Below are 22,096 nucleotides of genomic sequence, written 5' to 3' on the forward strand. Positions count from 1 at the left end.
TTGTGCTCAGTGCAATGCCAAAACAGGCACGGAGATATCATCTCAGTATCCTGTTTCTGTATGACATACTAAATGCTCTATAATAATCACGCTGATATCATTCCACAGCATCAAAGCAAGCCTGGCTACTTTAGTAAAGATCACAGCAAATAGGCCACATAAATGCTCAAACATGATACCAAATGACAAACTCAGTGCTACTTAACCATTCACCTCCAAAAGGTTTAGATGTTACAAACCACAGATTCCAAATTTCTGCCCCTTCAGACTGCATGACCTTACTTGAAACACTTGGATCTTCAAGAAAGTGGAGCATACAGAACCTTCCAGCATATGGAACAAAGTATCCCACGCGTGTGCAGGTTGTATTTCCAGTCTATTCCTGATGTAAAACATTGGACATGTTCATTACATTTGTCGCCAAATAACAGAGTGCAACAGACACATCATTTCGAAAATCGACGCTTGATTGTTCCAAAGGTTGCTTTTTAAATAAGTACTCCAGGTTGAAGAGCCAACTGAATTACAAGTCACGACCAGAATTGTCCAAGAATACACCACCGTGAAAAGCTAGGACGTGTTGAAATGGCACCTCATCAAGCTGGGAGCTGTAGCTTCTCACTGTTTCTCCAACTGTATAGAAAAGAAACAGTTAGCACTTGCTTTTCTACAAGTTTTAATTTAAAAACAGTTAATGTTACCAAAACTAGAGACATCTTCTGCTGCTTCTTATCCACATGTACAAGATGCTTCAAAACGTGCCCATCCTCTAACAAAGAGTCAGAGCATTTTCGCTGGGATCAAGGCACAAAAAGCATTACTTAGATGCCACATCACCTTTTTCCCACTCTTTATATAGTTCGCCATGTTGAAAGATTTAGGTGATCTAGCATCCATGTGTGGATGCGCATGTTAGTCTAGGTGACAATAACCCTCAGCATTTGATATAGACATAAAGTCTAAGGTTTTTTCCCTTGTGTAAATGGCCAATTACTAAAGGGGAGTTAACCTAGGATAGATCTAGATAGGGCTAGGAGGCATGCCCTTGACATCATCACTTAGGTCATGTGAGAGCTTTTTATGAGCCTATATTATTGCATCTTCTTTGTAAATAACAAGGGAGATCTATGTGATCACTTACTGGAAACAACTTGTGTTGAGCTCATCTCATGCTTGTCTCTTTGAGTGTGTTTATCTCTTTGCTTAGTGTTTAGCTTATGTGCTAATAAGGTCTTAATCTTTTGGTTAAGCTTTGCTTAGTGTTCATTTAATGTTTTGCTTTCATTTAATCTTTGTTCTTATGAGCTCTCAATCGTCTCATTGATGAGAAGCTCTAATCTAAGTGTCCTATTTCAATATTGTATCAGAGCTCCCCTTCTTGGGAGTGCTCTATTCATGTGTTCAGTTGGGTAGCTTTGTGGGTATGGGTGTATACTCTTAGTGAGGATATTGTTAAGTTCTCTTCTTTGTGAGAATCTGTGTGATGTATCTTCGTGTTTGGAAATTCTGGGTTTTCACCTCTTTGAGTGGCACAAGAGAGTGGAACATTCCTAGCTTTGTGTATTGTGTGAGTTTCTTTCTCCCATTCCATCCATTGAGGATCACCTCGGAGAGGAAGAGAGCACCTCCTTTCTCCCATTCCATCCATTGAGTGATCACCTTGGAGAGGAAGAGAGCACCTCCTTACTTTGTGTTCAAGTGTGTATCTCTGTTTTGCAAATAGTGAGAGGAGAGAACTTTGTGTAACCTTCCCTCTTGCTAATAGCATTCTGTCTTGGTGGACTGTTTATCTTCAATATTTGTGAGTAAACAGAGCTTAGTGAAGAGCTTTTGTGTGTGTATTAACTCTATGCGAGGGAGAGAGCACTCTGTGAGCTTCTATTTCTTGAGAGGAAAAGCAACAGAGAGGGTCTCTTAACCTGTGTGTGTGGGAGAGAAAAAGAAAGAACGAAAGATATATTAAGTGTCTACTGCACTTCCCCGACAGTGGCACAATTTCTGCGTGACCGTATTTTCACCAGGTTTGGATGTTCGCTTGAAATCAGAAGCCAGGGAGGCTCTCACTTTGTCAACAAGCTCATCTCAACCCTTCTCGCCAACTACCAAAATTTCACAGGAAATCCTGTCAGGCCAAGAGCACCAACAAAGTTTTGTGCCAACTTTTAAAAAAGATGTGTCACCAGCACCCAAACAAATGGCCAGAAGCTCTCCTAGGCACCCTTTAAGCATACCGCACCGCTCATAAGGCCACAACTCAACACAGCCCATTCCAATTGGTTTTTGGCTTGGAGGCGGTCTCCCCTTTTGAATTCAACAGTGCATCACTCCAGGTAGGTTCCATTCGCTTCACTCAACCCATGGCCATGCATACAGCCAACATCCTCCGTCTCTCCGTTATGGAGGAAACACGAGCAAGGGCTGTAAATATTTGGCCTTCCTAGCACTTTATCTCATGATGGAACCCTTGCCAAAACACTAGACTAGTGGAAAAAGGCATGGGGACGGGGACCATAAGGTTTGCACATGGAAAAGCACCAATTTTGGTCAAAAAGCAGAGAAAAGCAAAAAGTCAAAACTGAGTTGACCGTGAGCCAGGAGCATCACTGGCAAGAGGGGATTGAGCCGGACCGGAAAAGCAAAAGCTGCTTTTTCAAAAAGCAACTCTAGGGCCAAAAGGCAAGGCCCTAAAGGTAGAAAAGCAAAGCACAAAAGCACTTGGAAAAGCTGACCTTATTTGAATATTTAAATAGTATTTTATTGTAAAAAGTGAAAAACAGGAAAACAAAAGCAAAGTAAAAAGTAAAACAAAAGGCATGGCTAGCTTTTGGGAAAAAACCAAGACCCCCTCACGTATAAGACAAGCATGAACCTCTCTTCCATCATCGCCCTGCGGCTGTTCAAAACGCCATAGACACCCCCGGTGCCACGTCACATCCGGCCATACGTTGTACCGATCTGTACAGTTCGTACGGAACTGCTGCCGCACTACTGTTCTGCACCGTCTGGCAGTTGTCGTGCTGCCACGTGGACCTGTTCTGGTCCGTACACCTTTGTATGACCTAAAACAGCAACTGTATGACCTTTTTGGGCTGTTTCTACTCCAAATTGGGCGTCAAATCTACTGCTGAACATCATAAACTTCATCGTCTACGCTTATCACTTGTGTACCTCATTTACAAGCTTGGGGTACGTTGGATTTTTGTGCGGGAAGATCAAATTTGTGCCTTTGCTCAAGTTTTGGGCAAATTTTCCCTTGATTTGGTACTAGCCCGGTGAGGGATCTTGAGGGCCATCCTGTGGAGTGCTCGGCAACGGGATCTCATGCCTCAACATTCACTACGACATTGGTTTCTACATCGACATATTTGTTTGCTTTTGTATTCATTGATGTATTGATCTTGGCTCCCGAGCCCGTGGATTGTTCCTGAATAAATCCTAAAAGGGGGTGGACTTGTTCCCCGCTTAGTGTGTCCCGTGCAAAGTTCTCCAAACCCTACACTCTCCCTCTCTCTATCTTCTCTCTCTTTTTTTCTCTCTCTTGGATATGTAGTGGAATCTCTCATAGCACGCCCCAGTGGGTTTACAAGGGCCTCAAAGTGGGTTTACAACCTTAAGTGTAAAGCAAATGGTAGTGTTGACCCCTACAAGCAAGGCTCATTGTAAAGGGTTATGCTTAGCAAAAGGGCATTGATTATGATGAGACCTTTTCTCCCACATCACGTATGACTAGCATCACGTGTATTATTCCATTGGCAACACATCATGGTTGGCATGTACATCAGTTGGACATCAAGGCTAAGTACCTTGCAAATAATGGAAAACCCATTTTACAGCTTGCCAAAGCCTGCTCCCAGTGCTATGCATAAACCTGCTGAATTGTGAGATCCCAAATTGAATGTCTGGCCTCGTATTGCAGAAGTATATCAGACATCCAACATCACGTTGATGCAGTGTGTCATCAAAAGGCTCACCTGGATCTTGGAGACTGTTATCCCTCGCACGTATCTCCACTGGTGTAGCAACATGCTTGCAGTCTTCAAGATTAAACCTGATAAGCAGTCTCTATATGTACTTCGATTGCAACATGACAATAGCATCACCATTGTGCTAAAGAAATTTGATGTAGTACTGCAACAAGCCCAAATTTGTCATGTCAAATGACGCATGTAATTCAATCGTAAATGTTGAAATCTTCTCCTCATTAGGGCCTCTGTGCAGCATGTCATCAACGTATAGAATGATGATCAATAAATCCTTTTTCATCCTCTTGATATAGAGGGTACTTTCAACCAGATTGTTGCAAAAACCAAGTACCACTACGTGTGCATGAACCTTCTCATACCATGCTCTGCTTAAGGCCACACAAAGCTTTCTTTAACCTCCACACTTGCATCTCGTGACCCTTTTGAACAAATCCACGAGACTGAGATACATACACCTCCTCATGCAAATCATTGTTCAAGCAGTAGATTGTTCAATCCCAAGGGGAGTTATTCCCAGTCGCATGCCTCCAGTGATTCCAATTGGGCTGGTTTTAATGACACAAGAGTGTCCGCTATCGGTTTTTGCTTTCATCTTGGTGATTCATGCATATCATGGCTCAACAAGAAGCAGTCAACGGTTGCTACTTCCAGCTATGAAGCTGAATACAAGGTAGCTTTTACAGTGACAGTAACGTGTGTATGGCTCAAACGTTGCTGGCTGATTTGGGTGTTGGACAATCGTCTCCCACTTCTATCTTTACGGAGAGTTAAGAGTGCATTGGCAATTACGAGGAACCCAGTGGTTCATGCTCACATAAAGCACATTGAGGTGCATTATCATTATGAAAGGGAGAGACTCCATACAAGAGGGATTAGCTTGGTGTATGTCTCTACACATGATAATGTGGCAGATATGTTCACAAAAGCCCTTCCACGTTAGAAGTTTGAAGGTTTGGACTTAATTCCATTTGGGGATTGATCAACCACATGATCCCTGTACATGTTCACATCATCACTACAAGGGGGATTTGTAGGCATTATCATGGCTCAGCAAGAAGCAGTCAACGGTTGGCTACTTCCAGGTATGAAGCTAAGACTTAAGTACGGGGAAGCTTTTACAGTGAGTAGCATGTGTATGGCTCAGCCGTTGCTAGCTGATTTGGGTGTTGAACAACCATCCTCCACTTCTATCTTTGCAGAGAGTTACAGTGCATTGGCAGTTGCAAGGAACCCAGTGTTTCATACTCACATAAAGCACATTGAGGTGCATTATCATTATGAAAGAGAGAGACTCCACGCAAGAGGGATTAGCTTGGTGTATGTCTCTACACATGATAATGTGCATTATCATTATGAAAGGGAGAGACTCCACGCAAGAGGGATTAGCTTGGTGTATGTCTCTACACATGATAATGTGGAAGATATGTTCACAAAAGCCCTCCCACGATAGAAGTTTGAAGCTTTTCGCAAAGCTTTGGGCTTACTTCCATTTGGGAATTGATCAGCCACATGATCCATGTACATGTTCACATCATCACTACAAGGAGGATTTGTAGACATTATGGTAGTGGTGTGTGTTGTAGACATTATGGTAGTGGTGTGTGAACTAGGGCTAATAATAGACCGGGTTTACTGTCACAAACGGGTGCGTGGTTATACAGAATTTAGTACTGAAATCACAATATTATCATCCTTGATCACTGCCATATCCCACATACATAGCCATAACGATTGATTATACAATGTGGAAGTACTGAAAAGAAATGATACCACACTAGGGACTAGAAGATGGGCTGGTCCCTCAGAGACTCCACGCAAGAGGGATTAGCTTGGTGTATGTCTCTACACATGATAATGTGGAAGATATGTTCACAAAAGCCCTCCCACGATAGAAGTTTGAAGCTTTTCGCAAAGCTTTGGGCTTACTTCCATTTGGGGATTGATCAGCCACATGATCCATGTACATGTTCACATCATCACTACAAGGAGGATTTGTACACATTATGGTAGTGGTGTGCGAACTAGGGCTAATAATAGACCGGGTTTACTGTCACAAACGGGTGCGTGGTTATACAGAATTTAGTACTGAAATCACAATATTATCAACCTTGATCACTGCCATATCCCACATACATAGCCATAACGATTGATTATACAATGTGGAAGTACTGAAAAGAAATGATACCACACTAGGGACTAGAAGATGGGCTGGTCCCTCAGAGACTCCACGCAAGAGGGATTAGCTTGGTGTATGTCTCTACACATGATAATGTGGAAGGTATGTTCACAAAAGCCCTCCCACGATAGAAGTTTGAAGCTTTTCGCAAAGCTTTGGGCTTACTTCCATTCGGGGATTGATCAGCCACATGATCCATGTACATGTTCACATCATCACTACAAGGAGGATTTGTACACATTATGGTAGTGGTGTGCGAACTAGGGCTAATAATAGACCGGGTTTACTGTCACAAACGGGTGCGTGGTTATACAGAATTCAGTACTGAAATCACAATATTATCATCCTTGATCACTGCCATATCCCACATACATAGCCATAACGATTGATTATACAATGTGGAAGTACTGAAAAGAAATGATACCACACTAGGGACTGGTCCCTCACCCCCCCCCCCCCGCCCCCTCTTGAAGGATATGTATTGCCTTAAGTGAGTAAGAATTTTACAAGTACATAAAACGGGTGGCTTGGCCCAGCCATACACCACCCTTTCTTCCAAAATGATTGAACATGAAAACAACTTACAAAATGGCCCAAATATGGTGCCCAGCACCCTTCACCAAGATTGCCCATAAATCCCGATATCTGCAAATGTAGCTTAACTTCAATGAGATCAACCATCTAGTGGCTGAAAATCAACCTTAGGAGAATGCCCAGCACTTCCCAAGGGTTCTCCCACATAGAACTTGTAGCAACCGGAGCCAAGATGATTCTTCCACAGCTTCAATCTTTAGAAATAGTCTTCTTCTTCTAGCTTGAATGGAGACTTTCAATTCTGGAAATCAGAATTCAGCCAGCTTCTAAGTATTTTGGAGAGATAAAAACACTATGGTATGGCTGGAAAAATACCCTATAATAACTGCATTAGATAGAGAAATAAACAAAGGCCAAGAAGTGTCTTGAATGAGGCTGGAAAAAACACTATGGTATGGCTGGAAAAATACCCTATAAAAAGTGCATTAAATAGAGCAATAAACAAAGGTCAAGAAGTGTCTTGAATGAGGCTGGAAATCTAAATTTATAGAGCCTAGAAGGAGGCGACACAAGAAGAGAAGGGGTGGATGATATTGCTCATAAAAAGATGTGGTAGAGAGAGATTTGTGCAAGTCTTTTGATCACGAAGGATGGCTACTAGCAAAGTAGCAACTCGTGTAGCTAAAAGAGGAGGAAAAGTTTACTTTGCATCCTTTTCTTTTGAGTTAACTAGCTTGCATGACTCTTTTGGAGAAAAGTGAGCTTGCATGCTTTACTTCTAAGAAAAGTAAGCTTGCATGGCACACTTTTAGGTGCATAAAAAGATAAAGCATTGCATGATGCATGCATGTAGCTAAAAAAGCTTGCATGTCGCATGCATGGGGGTTTCTAGCCATGCATGTCGCATGCATGGGGGTTTCTAACTATGCATGTCACATGCATGAGGGTTTCTGACCATGCATGTCACATGCATGGAGGTTTCTCATCATGGAGAAGAAGTTTATCAACCATACTTAGCTAGATTGTCATGCATGGAGATAGAAAAGTAGGTTGTCTTCAAAATGTCAATTATTCCTGCACAAATCCATCAATACAAGTTAATTGAAGACAAGTTACACAACATACTAAACCATGGGTGCTATCCAGGCATCCCTAGATCCATGAGCTTCTCATGCAATAAATCCAAGCATTGTCCAGGCAAACAAAACAATACACGCAAATAAAAATAAGCCATGCATACAAATGTATGCATTTAAACACATATTTTGGAAGAAACCCCATCTATTCATATGTATTTGATATTTACAAGGGCTATGGTATTTGGCTCTCCAAGATCCATCAAATATCCATGGCAGTATGTATTGCATTTGGTTCTCCGAGATCCATCAAATGCTTAACATGCTTCTATGCAACCAGGATCTCGTAGATAAAGCTAGCATACACATACATCGGAAGCTTAACCATAAACATTCCATGGCTACATGTAGTGTCCAGCACCCATGTCCATGGATAATAGAGAATTTACAATATGAATCCCGAGAAATTAGGGAGTAGTTACATTTACTACTATCAATCAGGAGGTTTTTTCCCCATGCTTGAACACACTCTTACTGAGTTGTGTAAGTGACTATAAGTCACATCTTATCTTGTACTTGGTTATCACACATTCTAGAAAGTACAGTATCATCTTCGCTTTGTGTGGTAACGATCTCTCCCTCTGTTTGTACAGCTCCATCGACCTATGTGTGTGCACATGCAGCTGTGCTTCCAGCAGCTCTCCACCCCCAACAATTTTATCCGAGATTGTTACGCCTTGGCTCCGGCATGTGTCTAACACAGCCATTAATCAACACCGATTTCGTGTTCTTAAGATTTGACTATTTATCAATCCTAAAAATCTTAAATAAAAGTTGGTCCCTGGGTTGGATTAGGTTACCCATAAACTTAAAGTTCATTTACTATGTGAGACATTTCTGCCAAAGTTGAGACCGAAGTCTAGGTGTAGCACCTGGACTTGCATTGGATTGTTGCACATTCAAGTTTTCCTACTGTCCATCTACCAAAGTGGACTACAAGCTATTCAAATGTTAATGAACTATGTCTGCTCAAAAAGAAACCAAATTCAATGTTGAGGTCTCAATTCAAATGGCTTAAGCGACGGCACATTCACTTTTAAACATTCATCCTCGAAACAATTCATTGAAGAGTAGTAAATGACAAGCTAGACAATGAGACATTCTCACAACTTTTTGACAAACCACCTTGCCTTCCCAAACCAACCACCACATTCACCAATGAAACCACGGAAATACAAACAAATGCTTCCACCTTATATGCTGCTGACCCCATTTTCAAAAGAAGCAATTACCTTCTAAGGTAGTAGTAGAAAAAATCTGCATACAGAGCTGTTTGCACAAGACCAGAGATCCATGCTGCAAAGTAAAGATGAATGAGCCTCTCTCTCTCTCTCTCTCTCTCTCTCTCTCTCTCTCTCTCTCTCTCTTTGATTTGTTTTATTTTATTTTCCATTTCATGATGAGATATGCCATGGCCATTTTTGTATCACTTTGGTCTCATACACCCATTGGGTCTTTACTAGACTCTCTCTCGCGCGTCCGCCACTCTCCGGTTGATGGGTCATCCATGGTCGGTACCTGGTGCTTCGTGGCCTGGGAACCTGCTCCTCCCTCGGCCCCCTGGTGCGGATCTAAGTAGGAAGTAGGAGAGGGAACCACCGGGGGCGGTCTCCTAGATTGACGTCGAGGGCAAGCTCTAGACAGATGACCCATCTGCCTGCAAATGAAACATTGGCCTGGAAGGCCAGAATAATCCACTCTCTGCATAATGGGGTCGCTCCGAAGGCTGGGAATAGATATAATGTGAGGCAAAGAATCCCGCAAGGAAACACAGATGCGGAGAGATGGAATCCCGGCTACTCGTGCGAGGGCCGAGGCAACGTTTGGGGGTGGGGGATTCCATCACTCTCCCGATGGAAAACACAAATCACCGGGAGAAGAGGAAGGTAATGCTTGGGAAGCAAACTGTCACTGGGAAGCCCGAAACGCCAGCCAATGGGTCAGACTTAGAATCGAAGCCGTGCTACCACCGAGCAAAGAAGGCCTGCAACATACGCAGTGCAAGGGGACTCAGCTCCATGACTCGGTCTGACGCCAATGGCGAGTCGAACTCCACCTGGTAGTATCCACGCCCTAGAGGGTGAATATCGGTGATCTTTGCAGGTTCACCAATGAGGCTGGCCTGAAAAAGATCCCTGAGCTGTCTGCGTGCGAGGCAGCTACCAACAATTTTGCAGACCAGGGTGGAGGCCTCAAGTGAGGCAACAGTCGCGGCAAGAACTTGAAGATCCGCTTCGAAGAAGGAAATGCAAGCAACGGCAGCTTCGGTCAGGGATGACGGAGAGGCTGCCATGGAATCGTCCAGCGGGTGAAGACCAGAATGAACCGAAGCTTGCCGAGTAAAACTAAAACCCCAAAACCTGCACGGGAGGGGAGGAAGCAGAGGGGTGAGGAAATGAAAAGAAAAAGGAAAAAAGAAAGGAGGGGGCGGTTCAGAGAAAAAAGGGAGGGAGAAGCCGGGGGGGAGGCACAGAGCAACGAGGAGAGGGAAGGGGGGGGAGGCAGGCAGCGAAGAGGGGGAGGTGGCAAAAAAGTGAGAAGGCGGCTTGGGGGGGGGGGGGGGGGGGGGGCACACGACTGATCACCGACTATTCTCATTTTCACTCTTGCAATCATTCTCTACGTGAGGATCTTGGGCCTAAGGCTAGTTGAAAGAAAGCACCTACAGGCAGAAAAAAGCAATAACTACGTGAGAATCTTGGGCCCAAGTCTAGTTGGGGAAAAAAACCAAAGTGCACCCCAAGGAGACTAAGTTTTGCATTCAACCAAGTGATCAATCCAACATAAAAGAAAAAATCACATTCAAGAACACCAATAACAAACACCTTCGAAACAAAAAAAAAATTATGAGAATGTGTACAATAATCTCCATGATCCATCAACAAATATAGATAAGACCATGGGCCAGTAGATTGTTGAACGAAGGTTACAATTTTAAAAATAAAAAGATAATGTCTAAGACAAAGAAAGGAAAATAACTACAACTATGTGGAAGTAGGCATCACCTTTGCAGCTTTGCGCTCGGTTACCTTTCTGAGGACAAAACTTAAAGATGACCCTTTTGGTTATAATTGAAGCACTTGGCAATGACTTCCATAGGTTATGGATGGTCCTCTTAAGAGAAAATTTACATTTATCCTTCAGTTCTAACTTGGTAGTGGTAGCCTTGACGGCATTCGATTGGAATTGACCATTCTCTCATCAAAAAATTCATAAAGCGGATGGCTTCCTCCAAAGTCTTACTATGATTCCTTCTAACTTCCAGCTTATGATTTGGATCCAAGCCATGCAAAAAAAAAAATCCACACAAACTGTGAGGATCCATGTGTGTAGCACGAGCACCTAGTCCTCTGAATTTCTGCACATAGGTGTCATAAATCATATTCTTCATGTCTAACTCTGTGAATTTGGCAATGATATCAAACTAGTCCTCTCACTAGAGAAACTCAGTTCAAAATTTGCCCTCAAAATCAATCTAAGTAATCGATATTCCAGTTAAGTGATTATCCCAATGGTTTAGCCAAGAGTCAACATACTCCTAAGTCTTCTCCTTCTTATCGCCCCCAAACATAGCAAGGGTAAAAGAAGGAGCTATCAATTTAGGGATCGCCGAAAGAGTCAAATTTACCATAGCTCATTGCAAGAGCGTAAGCTGATCCTCCAGAAGTTGCATCTCCTCATGAATCTTGCCCAATTGAGTATCCAATTGGATTTTTCTACATACTCCACTATCCCTTCATACTCTTGGACGTTCTCATCCTCCTACTAGTCATCTACATCGTCATTCTGAGAAAACAAGAGAGTAAACATCAAAGAGGAAAGAGAAGGTAGTTCGGTAGCCGGAAAGCACAAATCAAAGATCTTAGGTCACAAAACAAGAAGAAAGAGGTGTTGGTCGGTCCATACTCCCAAACTCCCACGCTCTAAGTCTTCAAAGTCGTCACACCATTGTGAAGGGAGTGGAGACTTGGATTTCTATCTATAGGCAGAAGGGTAAAAACACTCTAAAGGAAAAAAAACAAAAACAAGAAAAAAACAAAAAAGATGCGTTTCCCTAACCCTTAAGGAAATAGAGGTCTTGAGTTTTAATGTATGCATTGCCATCCACACAATCCCTTGATCATACAGCCGTTCTACACCCATGCACAGTACGGCCAGACCAGCCACCTGTACAACTTCCATGTGGTAGTCTCTATGGCCTATACGACATCTGTGCCACTCCTTGCTCTGTGTTGCACGGACATGCTGTGTTGTGCTGCTGTGCACACTACATAGGGCTTATACGACCTCCAACCCAGCCTATGCACCCTTCCGCACACTGTACGGACCATAATGGTTGAGTACTTTAGGTACGGTGCAGTATGTTACGTGTACGATACGAGTACGTAAAGTACGGATCAAGATAAGTACTTTAAGTACGTTCATATATATATATATATATATATATACACACACACACACACACACACACACACACGTACGTGCGTGCGAGCGAGCGAAACATCTAGCATCCATACTCAGCAATGACCACTGACTAAAATAATTAAAAAACGGGCCAAATAAGTGCTGTACATTAAACCCGATATTTGGTATGAAGATCTTATCCGTACGAGGTACGGTACATATGGAGTGGTACGGAGAGTACTGAAGGTACTCATCGATGAGTACGGGTACGGAATGCAACTACGGTACGGACTCCTATGCGTTGTACGGACATGCTGTGTTGTGCTGCTGTGCACACTTTATACGGCTTATATGACCTCCAACCCAGCCTATGCACCCTCCCGCACGCTATACGGACTTCTATGCACCCTCCCGCACACTATACAGATTTCTATGCACCCTTCTCTACAGCCAAGCACATCAGCCCTATAGGAGCAGTATGCAGCCCTCATGCACATGTCTGGATTTTCAAATCAGGGTTGGGGTAGGTGTGCATGAAAACAACTATATTTTGTCACTTCGTGCACCCACATGCATACATGTTCAGGGTGCGCAACGTGCAGATTTAGAGTTTCTACCAAAAACAGCAATGGTATCACATGGGGTGGGTCTAGGCAGCCTGCATGCAAGCAATCACGCACAAAACACTTCTCCCTTTTCTCCCAGTTACTTTTAACTTTTTCTTTTTTCATGGTGTCTTGACATTCAGTTTACTCATGGATCACATGCACTATCTTTGCAATCTCATAGACCCTTTGGGTCTTTTGCAGACATTATCTTTCTTGCTTGCTTTCCCTCCTCTCCTCCCTCTACGATCCACACCCTTCACCATGCGAGGTGTCACGATTGTGACTTAATCTCTCTTCATTACCCCTAATTACTCTTAATCATTGAAGGGTCACACCCTGTACCAAAGGACACATCTCTTCAAAGGGACACATCTATTGATCAAAGGACACATCTCTACGTCCAAAGGACAACTATTCATTCAAGAGTCACACCCTTTCACCAAGGATGTTCCTCACAGCTTTCCACTCTTTGCCTCATGTTTACTCAAGTATTTAAGCATTAAGATATTTTAATCATGTTTAGTTAAGCTAAAAGCTTAACACTGGTATCAGAGCAAACAAGTTCCAACATGTAGGATGCCCACATCCAAAAAACCCTAACCCTATAAATCAAAAGCCCTAAATCAACAAGTAAACCCTAAAATCAGCCATAGCAAGGTTTGTATGGAAGAGAGCAAGAGAATGACCCATGCTATTCTGCCCAATTTAGCTAATTTTGTCCGATTTTAGTTTTCCCCCAAAATTCCTACAACACAAAAAAAAAAACGATGGCAAGCTGTAGCCTCACCGAGTTCCTGGCCTTGACACATGCTTGTTTTGGCTCCCTCTCCTAGGCCTCGAATGCAGCTCGCGTGTCCCTTTAGGCTGAATCGGCTCTTTCTAACAGGCGCCACCCTTCGTTGAGAAACTTTTCGTTTTTTGTTTTTTACCAAAAAAACAAAACATAGGCTTCCCAGCCTTAGCCTTTCATATTAAGGCTTTTACAAAAGCCTCCCCACAGGCTACGTAAGCAGCCCGTCCACCTCAACAGGCCGCCCACGCACTTGCCAGCCACATTTTAAAAAAACGTCGGCCAGCCTATGGGGACATGACACCTTTATTATCTCTAAAAGTTTTCCTGAGCCTGTCATGATTCGGGGGGATAGAAGCATTCTTGGCATTCCTATGGGGACATGACACCTTTATTATCTCTAAAAGTTTTCCTGAACCTGTCATGATTCAGGGGGATAGAAGCATTCTTGGCATTCCTATGATTTCTCATCTCCAGGCCCGACGAGCTATCCGCAAGGGAGCGGAAGGAGCATTGATTTATGCTCAGACAGCTTCTATCTCATCGATAACCGCTGTCTCATCTTCTTTAGTCCCTCAGTTGATAGATCTCCTTTCTCATTCAAACATTTTTAAGGATGATCTCCCACCCAGTATCCCACCCTCTCGTCCTATGGATCATCATATCGATTTGGTCCCTAGGACAAAACCCCTAGCAAGTTTCCCTTGTCTTTCCAAGACTTTCAAGGACAAGCTAGAACAGCAGTCAGTTCTCAAACATTTGAAACCTGTTCCTTATGGACGCATTTTCACAGTCACCATAGACCACCAAGCACTTAAGTGGCTCCCGACGATGCCAAGTGCCCAGTGGAGTGATCAGCACACTAGACAGGGTCAGTTCTTCCACCAGGTTGGAGAAATGATCAAGTACATCCTTGGTCAGCATAACCCAGTAGCAGATGTTCTTAGTAGCATGACCAACATCCAGACCAATCAGGAGTCTACCATTCTCAACATCTCTGGAAAAGACTTAAATAGCATAGAAGATCAGTATGTCGATTCCGCAGAGTTTGGTACTCAACCCAGTTTGGCCCTCAATTTTGAGCCTGGCCATTATTCAGTTCACAGACAGGCAAGAAAGTTTAGACGAGATATCCACTTCAAGAAAGGGGATTGGGTCTATCTGCGCATCATGAAACAAAGATTGAAAGAAGTGGACAAACGTTGTCCCAAGCTTTCATTCCGTAGTTTTGGACCTTTCCCAATAGTCAAAAAGTTAAGTGATGTCTCCATGAAGTTAAAATTGCCTAACAATTGGACAATGCATAATGTTTTCCATGTTTCTTGGCTAAAACCATATGTTGGACCAGAAGTGTTTGATGTTTCAAATAAACAGCAGCTAGACGTGGTAGACGAAGCAGAAGTCATCAAGCCTGAGCAGATCCTTCTTCATCGTTGGAAGCATGGTTCCGATCAACGGATACATCAGTTCTATACGAAATTCCGAGATCGAGGCACCCACGAAGCCGTATGGCTAGGCGAGGAGTTCTTTCAAGAGTACCCCCAATTGTTGGCAGACTACTTGGAAGCCATGAACCTGCCGCCAAGCTAAGCAAGAGGGAATATCACATGCACTCTGCACTGTAGTGCATGGTGTCAAACTAGCTCATCATCATCAGTGCAACATTGTATCAGTATTAGTACCATTCAGGATGATATTTGTCGCACGCCGTGACCCCATTGCAATCCTCAATCCAGGATAAGTCAAGCACGAGCTACATAGGTCGTCCTCAACCTTAGACAGTCAGTCAGTCAGTCCAAGTCCCTTAACCCACTTGAAGAGACGCATTCATGCATGTACAATCGGTCGAAACCTTAGGGTTTGCATTAGAAAACATTCTGCACATTGCACATCATTCATTCATAGCATTTAGACCATTGCAGAAACCCTAGATATCATCTAGTATTTATCAAGATATTTACTACCACTTGGCGCAACTTCACACCAGGACAGATTGTGACTATTCCCCATCAAGCACGCGCCCAAGACTCTTCGAGTGGAGGGCAATTCCGGTAGTTCCGCCTCACACAGAGATTGATATGACGATTGTCTCATGGAACATTCAGGGCTTAGGGAGGCCTCAGTGCTTTCACGGACGAGGCGTCCTTAGAGGAGAGCTGCAGCGAGCTATGGTGGGGGGACCTATCAACATTCTCTTCCTCCAAGAGCACCATCTTACTGAGGGGCGTACCCGCCGCTGCGGGAAGATTCTACCAAGCAGGAGTCATACCTTTTGGTCTCCATCCTTCGGCCCTTCAGAGACGCAGGGAGGAGTGTCTCTCTCTATCAGTGAGCAGTTTCTACTGTCTATGATAGGATCAAGAGTCATAGTTCCAAAGACGCAGGGAGGAGTGTCTCTCTCTATCAGTGAGCAGTTTCTACTGTCTATGATAGGATCAAGAGTCATAGTTCCAAGACATGCTCAGTGGGCACCATTCTGATTGGAGAGTATAGCATTGGCTTCCTCAACATTTATGCCCCGAATGCGGCTGTAGGTATAACTATCTTTTGGAGCACTGTCCGACAGGCCCTGCCCCAGGCTGATCTAGACAGTGACTTCAATATGATAGAGGCAACAGAGGATACACTTGGAGGTGGCATGGCCACAGTCTCATGAGCGGAGTACTCTGCATGGGAGGAGATGAAACTGATTCTTAGGGAACAGGACCCTTGGCATCTCCCAGAGTTTGGGGGTAGCCCTGGGAGTCTTAGCTTCTCTCCATCGGATAGGCGGAGCACTGGCCCCAACCTCTCTCGACTGGACCGGTTTTATGTCGACGAGTGGGCTTGCACTTGTGGAGGCATGGTTGCTATTCTGGCAAGCACTACATTTTCAGATCATGCCCAGTTATTCTATCCCTAGAGGACCCATGGATGCAAGACAAACATGCGAGCTCCAGATTCCAGACAGCCTCGTTCACGACCCCGAAATTTGTAGCCGGATTGAGCAGATATGGGCGGGATTGGATTTTTCCTCAGGCTCTCCAGCGTGCACTATGGATGATGGCCTTGGGGAGATCAATATTTTCTTACATGAGGCAGCCCAGTGTAGATTGGAGGGATTTCGGGAGCAGGAGAGGAGTCTGAGGAGGGGCCTAGCCTCTTTACAACGTCTTCAAGAGAGTTCCCCAGACAGCCCGTGGATTGAGAGTTAGATCGCTACCGCCCGTACGGAGATTCGGTCCATTGAGGAGATGAGGGTGGAGTATAGATACCATGCTAGGGATTCATTCTGGACTCAGGCCAGTGAGACAGAGTTACTATAGACTTCTTTGAGATAGCTGGCCCACACAGGAGGAGGGATGATATTCGTAGGCTACATGGCCAGGATGGAGCTATTGTTTCTGATCCCCCGCATGTCAAAGCCATCGCCACGGATTTCTTCCAATCTCTTCTCACTGGTGCCCCATTATCCCCCCAAGTGATGGATGCGCGCAAGAGAGTCTGGAGGCACATGAGGGAGGTGGTTCCCCCCTCCCTTCGGTCTTTCTTATTGACCCCTTTCACTTTAGGGGAGCTGGCGGAGGCGGTGAAGGCATTACCCAGGGGCAAATGCCCGGGGGCAGATGGGTTTCTTGTTTCTTTCTTTCTTCGACATTGGGACCTCATGGAAGGTGGCCTTCGCGCTGCCTTCAATGAGATTATGCTCACAGGTGCCATGCCAAAAAGGCTCACAGAGGGCTTGATACATTTGATCCCCAAGGAGGGTGGTGATAGATTGCAGATCCAACAGTGGAGACCCATCACCCTTCTAGGGACTGCCTATAAGATTTTGGCCAAGGCCATCAGCAAGCGACTTCAGCCTTCTCTCCCAGACTTGATCCACGACACTCAGACTGGTTTTGTTCAAGATCGGAGCATTCTAGACAACATCTTTACCTTCTTGGAGGCGAAAGCTTCAGCCAGGATGCGACAGCAGGACCTCATTGTGCTACACCTAGACTAGCACAAGTCGTGTGGTTTTTGGGTAGGCTCAACACCCACCCCGACTTGGCGACTAGTTGAGGCTTTCCAGTGGATCCCGAGGGGCACTCCAGTCCAATACCTCAATTGCCAAGTTGGCATTGATATCTCTCCCGAGCAGCAGCTCACTCCGCTTCTTTTGAGTATTCGGAAGAAGCTTTTATAATACTGGAGCTAGGCGAGGCTATCCCTAGCAGGCAAAGTGGTGGTGCCGAACCAGGTACTGCTTGCCACGATGTGGTACATCACCTCGTGCTGGGCCTTTTCTCGGGCATGTATTGGCCAGGTACAGTGTTTGATCCAGAACTTCTTGTGGACCAAAGTGTTGGGAGGCCAGCCAGGGCCAAGGTGGCATGGAGAGTGATCATTCAGCCACATAGTAGAGGGGGGCTTAGCCCCATCGATCCTGCTGGGCAAGTTGTTGTCAGAGGACTCCTACCCAGTGGTGAGCCTTGGAAGGATTTCCTCTTGGCCCGGATTTCAGCCTGCACTCCGAGCCTTCGAGGCCCGTGGCTGCAGAGTACTAGATGGATCTTCACAAAGATGCGAGCCCGTGGTTTCAATCCAGCCTTTGAGGACAAATTCACAGCCAACCTACTTCGTGCTTGGGATCATCTTAGGCCAGCCCTCAGACAGATTGTTCTAGTGGCCTCAAAGGAGCAGCTTCAGCAGCCTTTGATCTGGAACCCCTTGATCCGTTTACCCAGTGGCCACATGCTAGGGGCTAGGGGCCCAACCACACATATCCTAGGGCGCTTGAGCATGGGACCAGCCAGGTCTCTTTGAGATTGGATTGCACACAGGCAGTTACCTGAGGAGAAGCAGGAGAGAGGCATGACAGGGATCTGAGATAGAGACAAGCTCAGCATCGACATCGACTCGGCTATTCCTCAAGAGTGTTTGACTCCTATTCCAGAGCCGACCCCTCTAGTGTGGCTAGGCATGTTCACTAGACACGATATCCTCGTGGCGGTCCATGGAGCATATGAGGACAGTGGTCTACTCACTTTTTCTATTGGATTACATGGCAGATTAGAGAGATCAAAGCACCCCTTGGAGGATTTCAAAGGTTGCACCTTGCAGAGGGTGAGCGTGATTGCTTTTCGGGCACGGGTATGGCACATAGATCCAGCACCGGCCAAGGTGGCCAGGGAGAGATTTTGGCGGTTATAGATTTGGGAGTGCCGACCTCTCACGCGGTTGCAGTGGGACCTTGGAGAGTGGACTTGGCATGATCCCACAAACCGGGTGGAGACTCTAGATGCCCCTTTCTTTGCATATACAACGCGGCTCAACTGGAGACAGATGGCACGATCCTACAGATCGAGTGGAGACTCTGGATGCCGGAGATAGATGGCACACCGGCAGCAGCAGCACACTAGCAGTCTCACGGCCTATCACAACGCTTCCTTTCAGATTTCTGAAAGAGGCTTTGGGACAGCTTTCGGCCGAGGAAGATCACTCTCTTCCTTTGGCTGACGGCACACAAGAGTCTGGGGGTTGGTACTTGGCTGGCAGTCAGAGGTACAACTTGCCCGAGGTGCGGCCATCCCCAGGAGTCTTAGCGACATTGCCTTTGGGATTTCCCGAAGGCTCAGCAGATTTGGCAGCGGATTCTCCGCATCTTCGTTATGGACAAGGCATCAACCCGGATCATCACTTAGGGTACTGTCGCTTGGGCCACCGAGGCTAGAGTGGTCACGATGTACGAGGAGGACGGGGGAGGACTTGCCCTTCAGGTCTACCACCATCGTATTGCAGTAGTACCAATCATAGCCCCACCATCGTATGGCAGGTGTCTGGTGACTAGGCTCATGCCAGGGATGGGAGATTTGCAGTAGCATAGCTGCCTGGCACATCTGGCATGCTAGATGTAGCTAGGCCATCAAGGGCACCCACACTCCGCCGGCTAAGACCATCAAGAGCATATGGCTTGACATCATTCACACCCTCCACGGTCGGTGGGGGAAGCTACAAGGTGGTTCTGACCGCATGCGATAGCAGCAGAAAGCCTTCTTGAGACTTTGGAGACCTCGCCCTTTCCTCATGGATAGAGGCGGTGACCCCATTTGGCATTACAGACCACCTATATGGTTGTTTCCCCCCTCCCCCTGTATGAGATAGCCTTCTCCTCACAGAGCAGCCAGCCAAGGGAGAAGCATCTCTTTCCCTTTGATCATTTGTCTCCCGCCCTTACATGAGGTGAGGCTGTATTTAGCTCATCATGGTTGTACTTAACCCTTTGTGGCTGTTTTTCTTTAACTAATTGAAGGATCTTTTTCCCAGAAAAAAAAATGACACAATCGATATCAAGCAAGAGGATAAAGTTTTCAACATTGTAGAGAATTTCAAGCATTCTTCTAACAACTTGGATGAGTACTTTACTACTATGAAGTAGAACACTTCAACGGATACTATTCAAGTATCATCGAGAGAATTCATGGTTGAACCTTCAGATTCTTCTACATTGCAACACAGCCAAGTCAACTTCAAGCCCAACATTTGGAAGCAGACAAAGAAGAAGACATTAAAGAATGATGCTACAACTTGGGATTTAGCATTTAAAGCACGACAGCAAGAAAATAGAGGAAACGTCTTCAATATTTCTCAATGCAAGCTTCACCACAAGCATAAATGGCCTAATGACGAAGATCTTCAACAGAAGTCTCTTCTTTAGCCGGAGTCTTATTTTAAGTGGGAGGGAATGGCACGATTGTGACTTAATCTCTCTTAATTACCCCTAATTACTCTTAATCATTGAAGGGACAACAGTGAAGGGTCACACCCTGTCACATGGGTCATCACCAAAGGACACATCTCTTCAAAGGGACACATCTATTGATCAAAGGACACATCTCTAAATCCAAAGGACATAACTATTCATTCAAGAGTCACACCCTTTCACCACGAATGTGCCTCTTCATTTGTACCTCTTCAGACCCTATTTAACAAGGCCTTGTGTCTCAATGCAACGAACACAGCTTTCCGCTCTTTGCCTCATTTACTCCAGTATTTAAGCATTAAGATATTTTAATCATGTTTAATTAAGCTAAAAGCTTAACACGAGGCCCATTTGGCACTATAGAACAACTGTGTGGTGGGTCCCCTCCCCCCCAAAATTGTATGAGACAACCTTCTCCTCCCAGAGCGGCCAGCCACCACAGGAGAAGAGCATCCTTCCCCTTTTCAATTTTCTTGATTCTTGCTCCTCTATGGAGTTGAGTTTGAACTTAGCCATTATGGTTGTTTTACTCGGCAATGGGGAAGTGATGGAAGCAAGGAAGGCTAGAACTGGGTTGTGTTATGCAATAGGAGGGTGGTCATCACTGAGCGTTGTTCAAATAGGGACATGGGGTCTTTGAGATGAGAGTTGCATCCGACATTTGGAATTGTAACGAGACACATTGTCGTCCGACCCAAGATCAAGAGTGCAAAGCCACACTGCTTCCTCTCCTATGGGAAAGGGATTGTGTCCAAATCTACGGCGCACTAGAGAGATGCTTCCACCGTCTTACTCACCTGGAAAAGCTTGCATTCTTAGTAAGCGCAAGGAGGAATAATACCAACTTTTTCTAAGTGCCAACAGCTCTAATGCTTGGTGTATCCTTCAAGAAAAGAAGCCACCTACACCCATCACTAGCCCCCTCCACAAGGGAAGCATATCGCTACGACCTATATTACATCCAAAATCAGCCCCTAACCCAACATCACACATTCCTCGCCTTATATCCACCACCCTCTTCAATGTTGGAGGTGGAGGATCAACTGCTACGCTTTGTGGATTTCAAGCAGGCTTTTGATTTAATAACAAGGCCTCAACATTTTGCCCGCTTCCAAGAGCTCCAATTCCCATCAGAGATCGCGTGCGGTTGATGATTGGTCAGGTCCAAGCACCCAGGAGTAAGTCAAGTGATAGTTGCAGCACTATTGAGGTCAAACATGACTGCCATCTCTCCTACACTCTTTGATTTATACACTCGTAAGATTTCTGATTTCTGATTTTATTGACCGATTGGGGAACACAAGATACCTCAGGAGGAGACAATATGCAAATTATGCATGATTGAGGAAATAGATGATAAAATACATGGTGAAGCTATGGCTATGGTGATGATGAAGCTATGGTGGAAGTGTCAGTGAAACATTCATCATGCTAAATGAGAGTGTGTGGGCTAACTAAATTGCACTCAAGTTAATTAGACTCCAAGATAGATTAGCTTGGACACAAAGAGAAACTTGAGATAAGTGCATTGCTTCATTGCTTGAAATGAGCTCCTTATATAGAAGTTGGGTACATCCTTGGGGCTTGGCTCTCACATGCTTTATGGGACAATGTAGAAGATACCACATGGCTTGATGCTCAGCTATCTCATCTCATACTCACTCCCTACTATCTAGTGTGTACACAAGGCACCACATTCTCAACACCCTCCCTTGGTGCCTCAATGGTTAGGCTACGCAAG

At 45.0% G+C, this 22,096-nt stretch overlaps 1 protein-coding gene across 1 annotated transcript in view; it reads right to left on the minus strand.

Annotated features, from left to right (window-relative positions):
• Positions 1-323: 323 nt before the first annotated feature.
• The window catches only part of LOC147618593 (ER lumen protein-retaining receptor-like), a 32,498-nt gene continuing 10,725 nt past the window's right edge, over positions 324-22,096 (minus strand). The window contains exons 5-6 of the mRNA XM_086773616.1: positions 9,062-9,125; positions 324-633 (exon numbers count right to left, since the gene is read on the minus strand). Coding sequence (XP_086629742.1) covers positions 597-633; positions 9,062-9,125 — 101 coding nt within the window. The 3' untranslated portion in view covers positions 324-596. The remainder of the gene's footprint in view (positions 634-9,061; positions 9,126-22,096) is intronic.

This window comes from Cibotium barometz, chromosome 34 (genome assembly GCF_041138505.1).
Source record: "Cibotium barometz isolate CiBa-2024 chromosome 34, ASM4113850v1, whole genome shotgun sequence".
In the NCBI taxonomy this organism is placed as follows: Eukaryota; Viridiplantae; Streptophyta; class Polypodiopsida; order Cyatheales; family Cibotiaceae; genus Cibotium; species Cibotium barometz.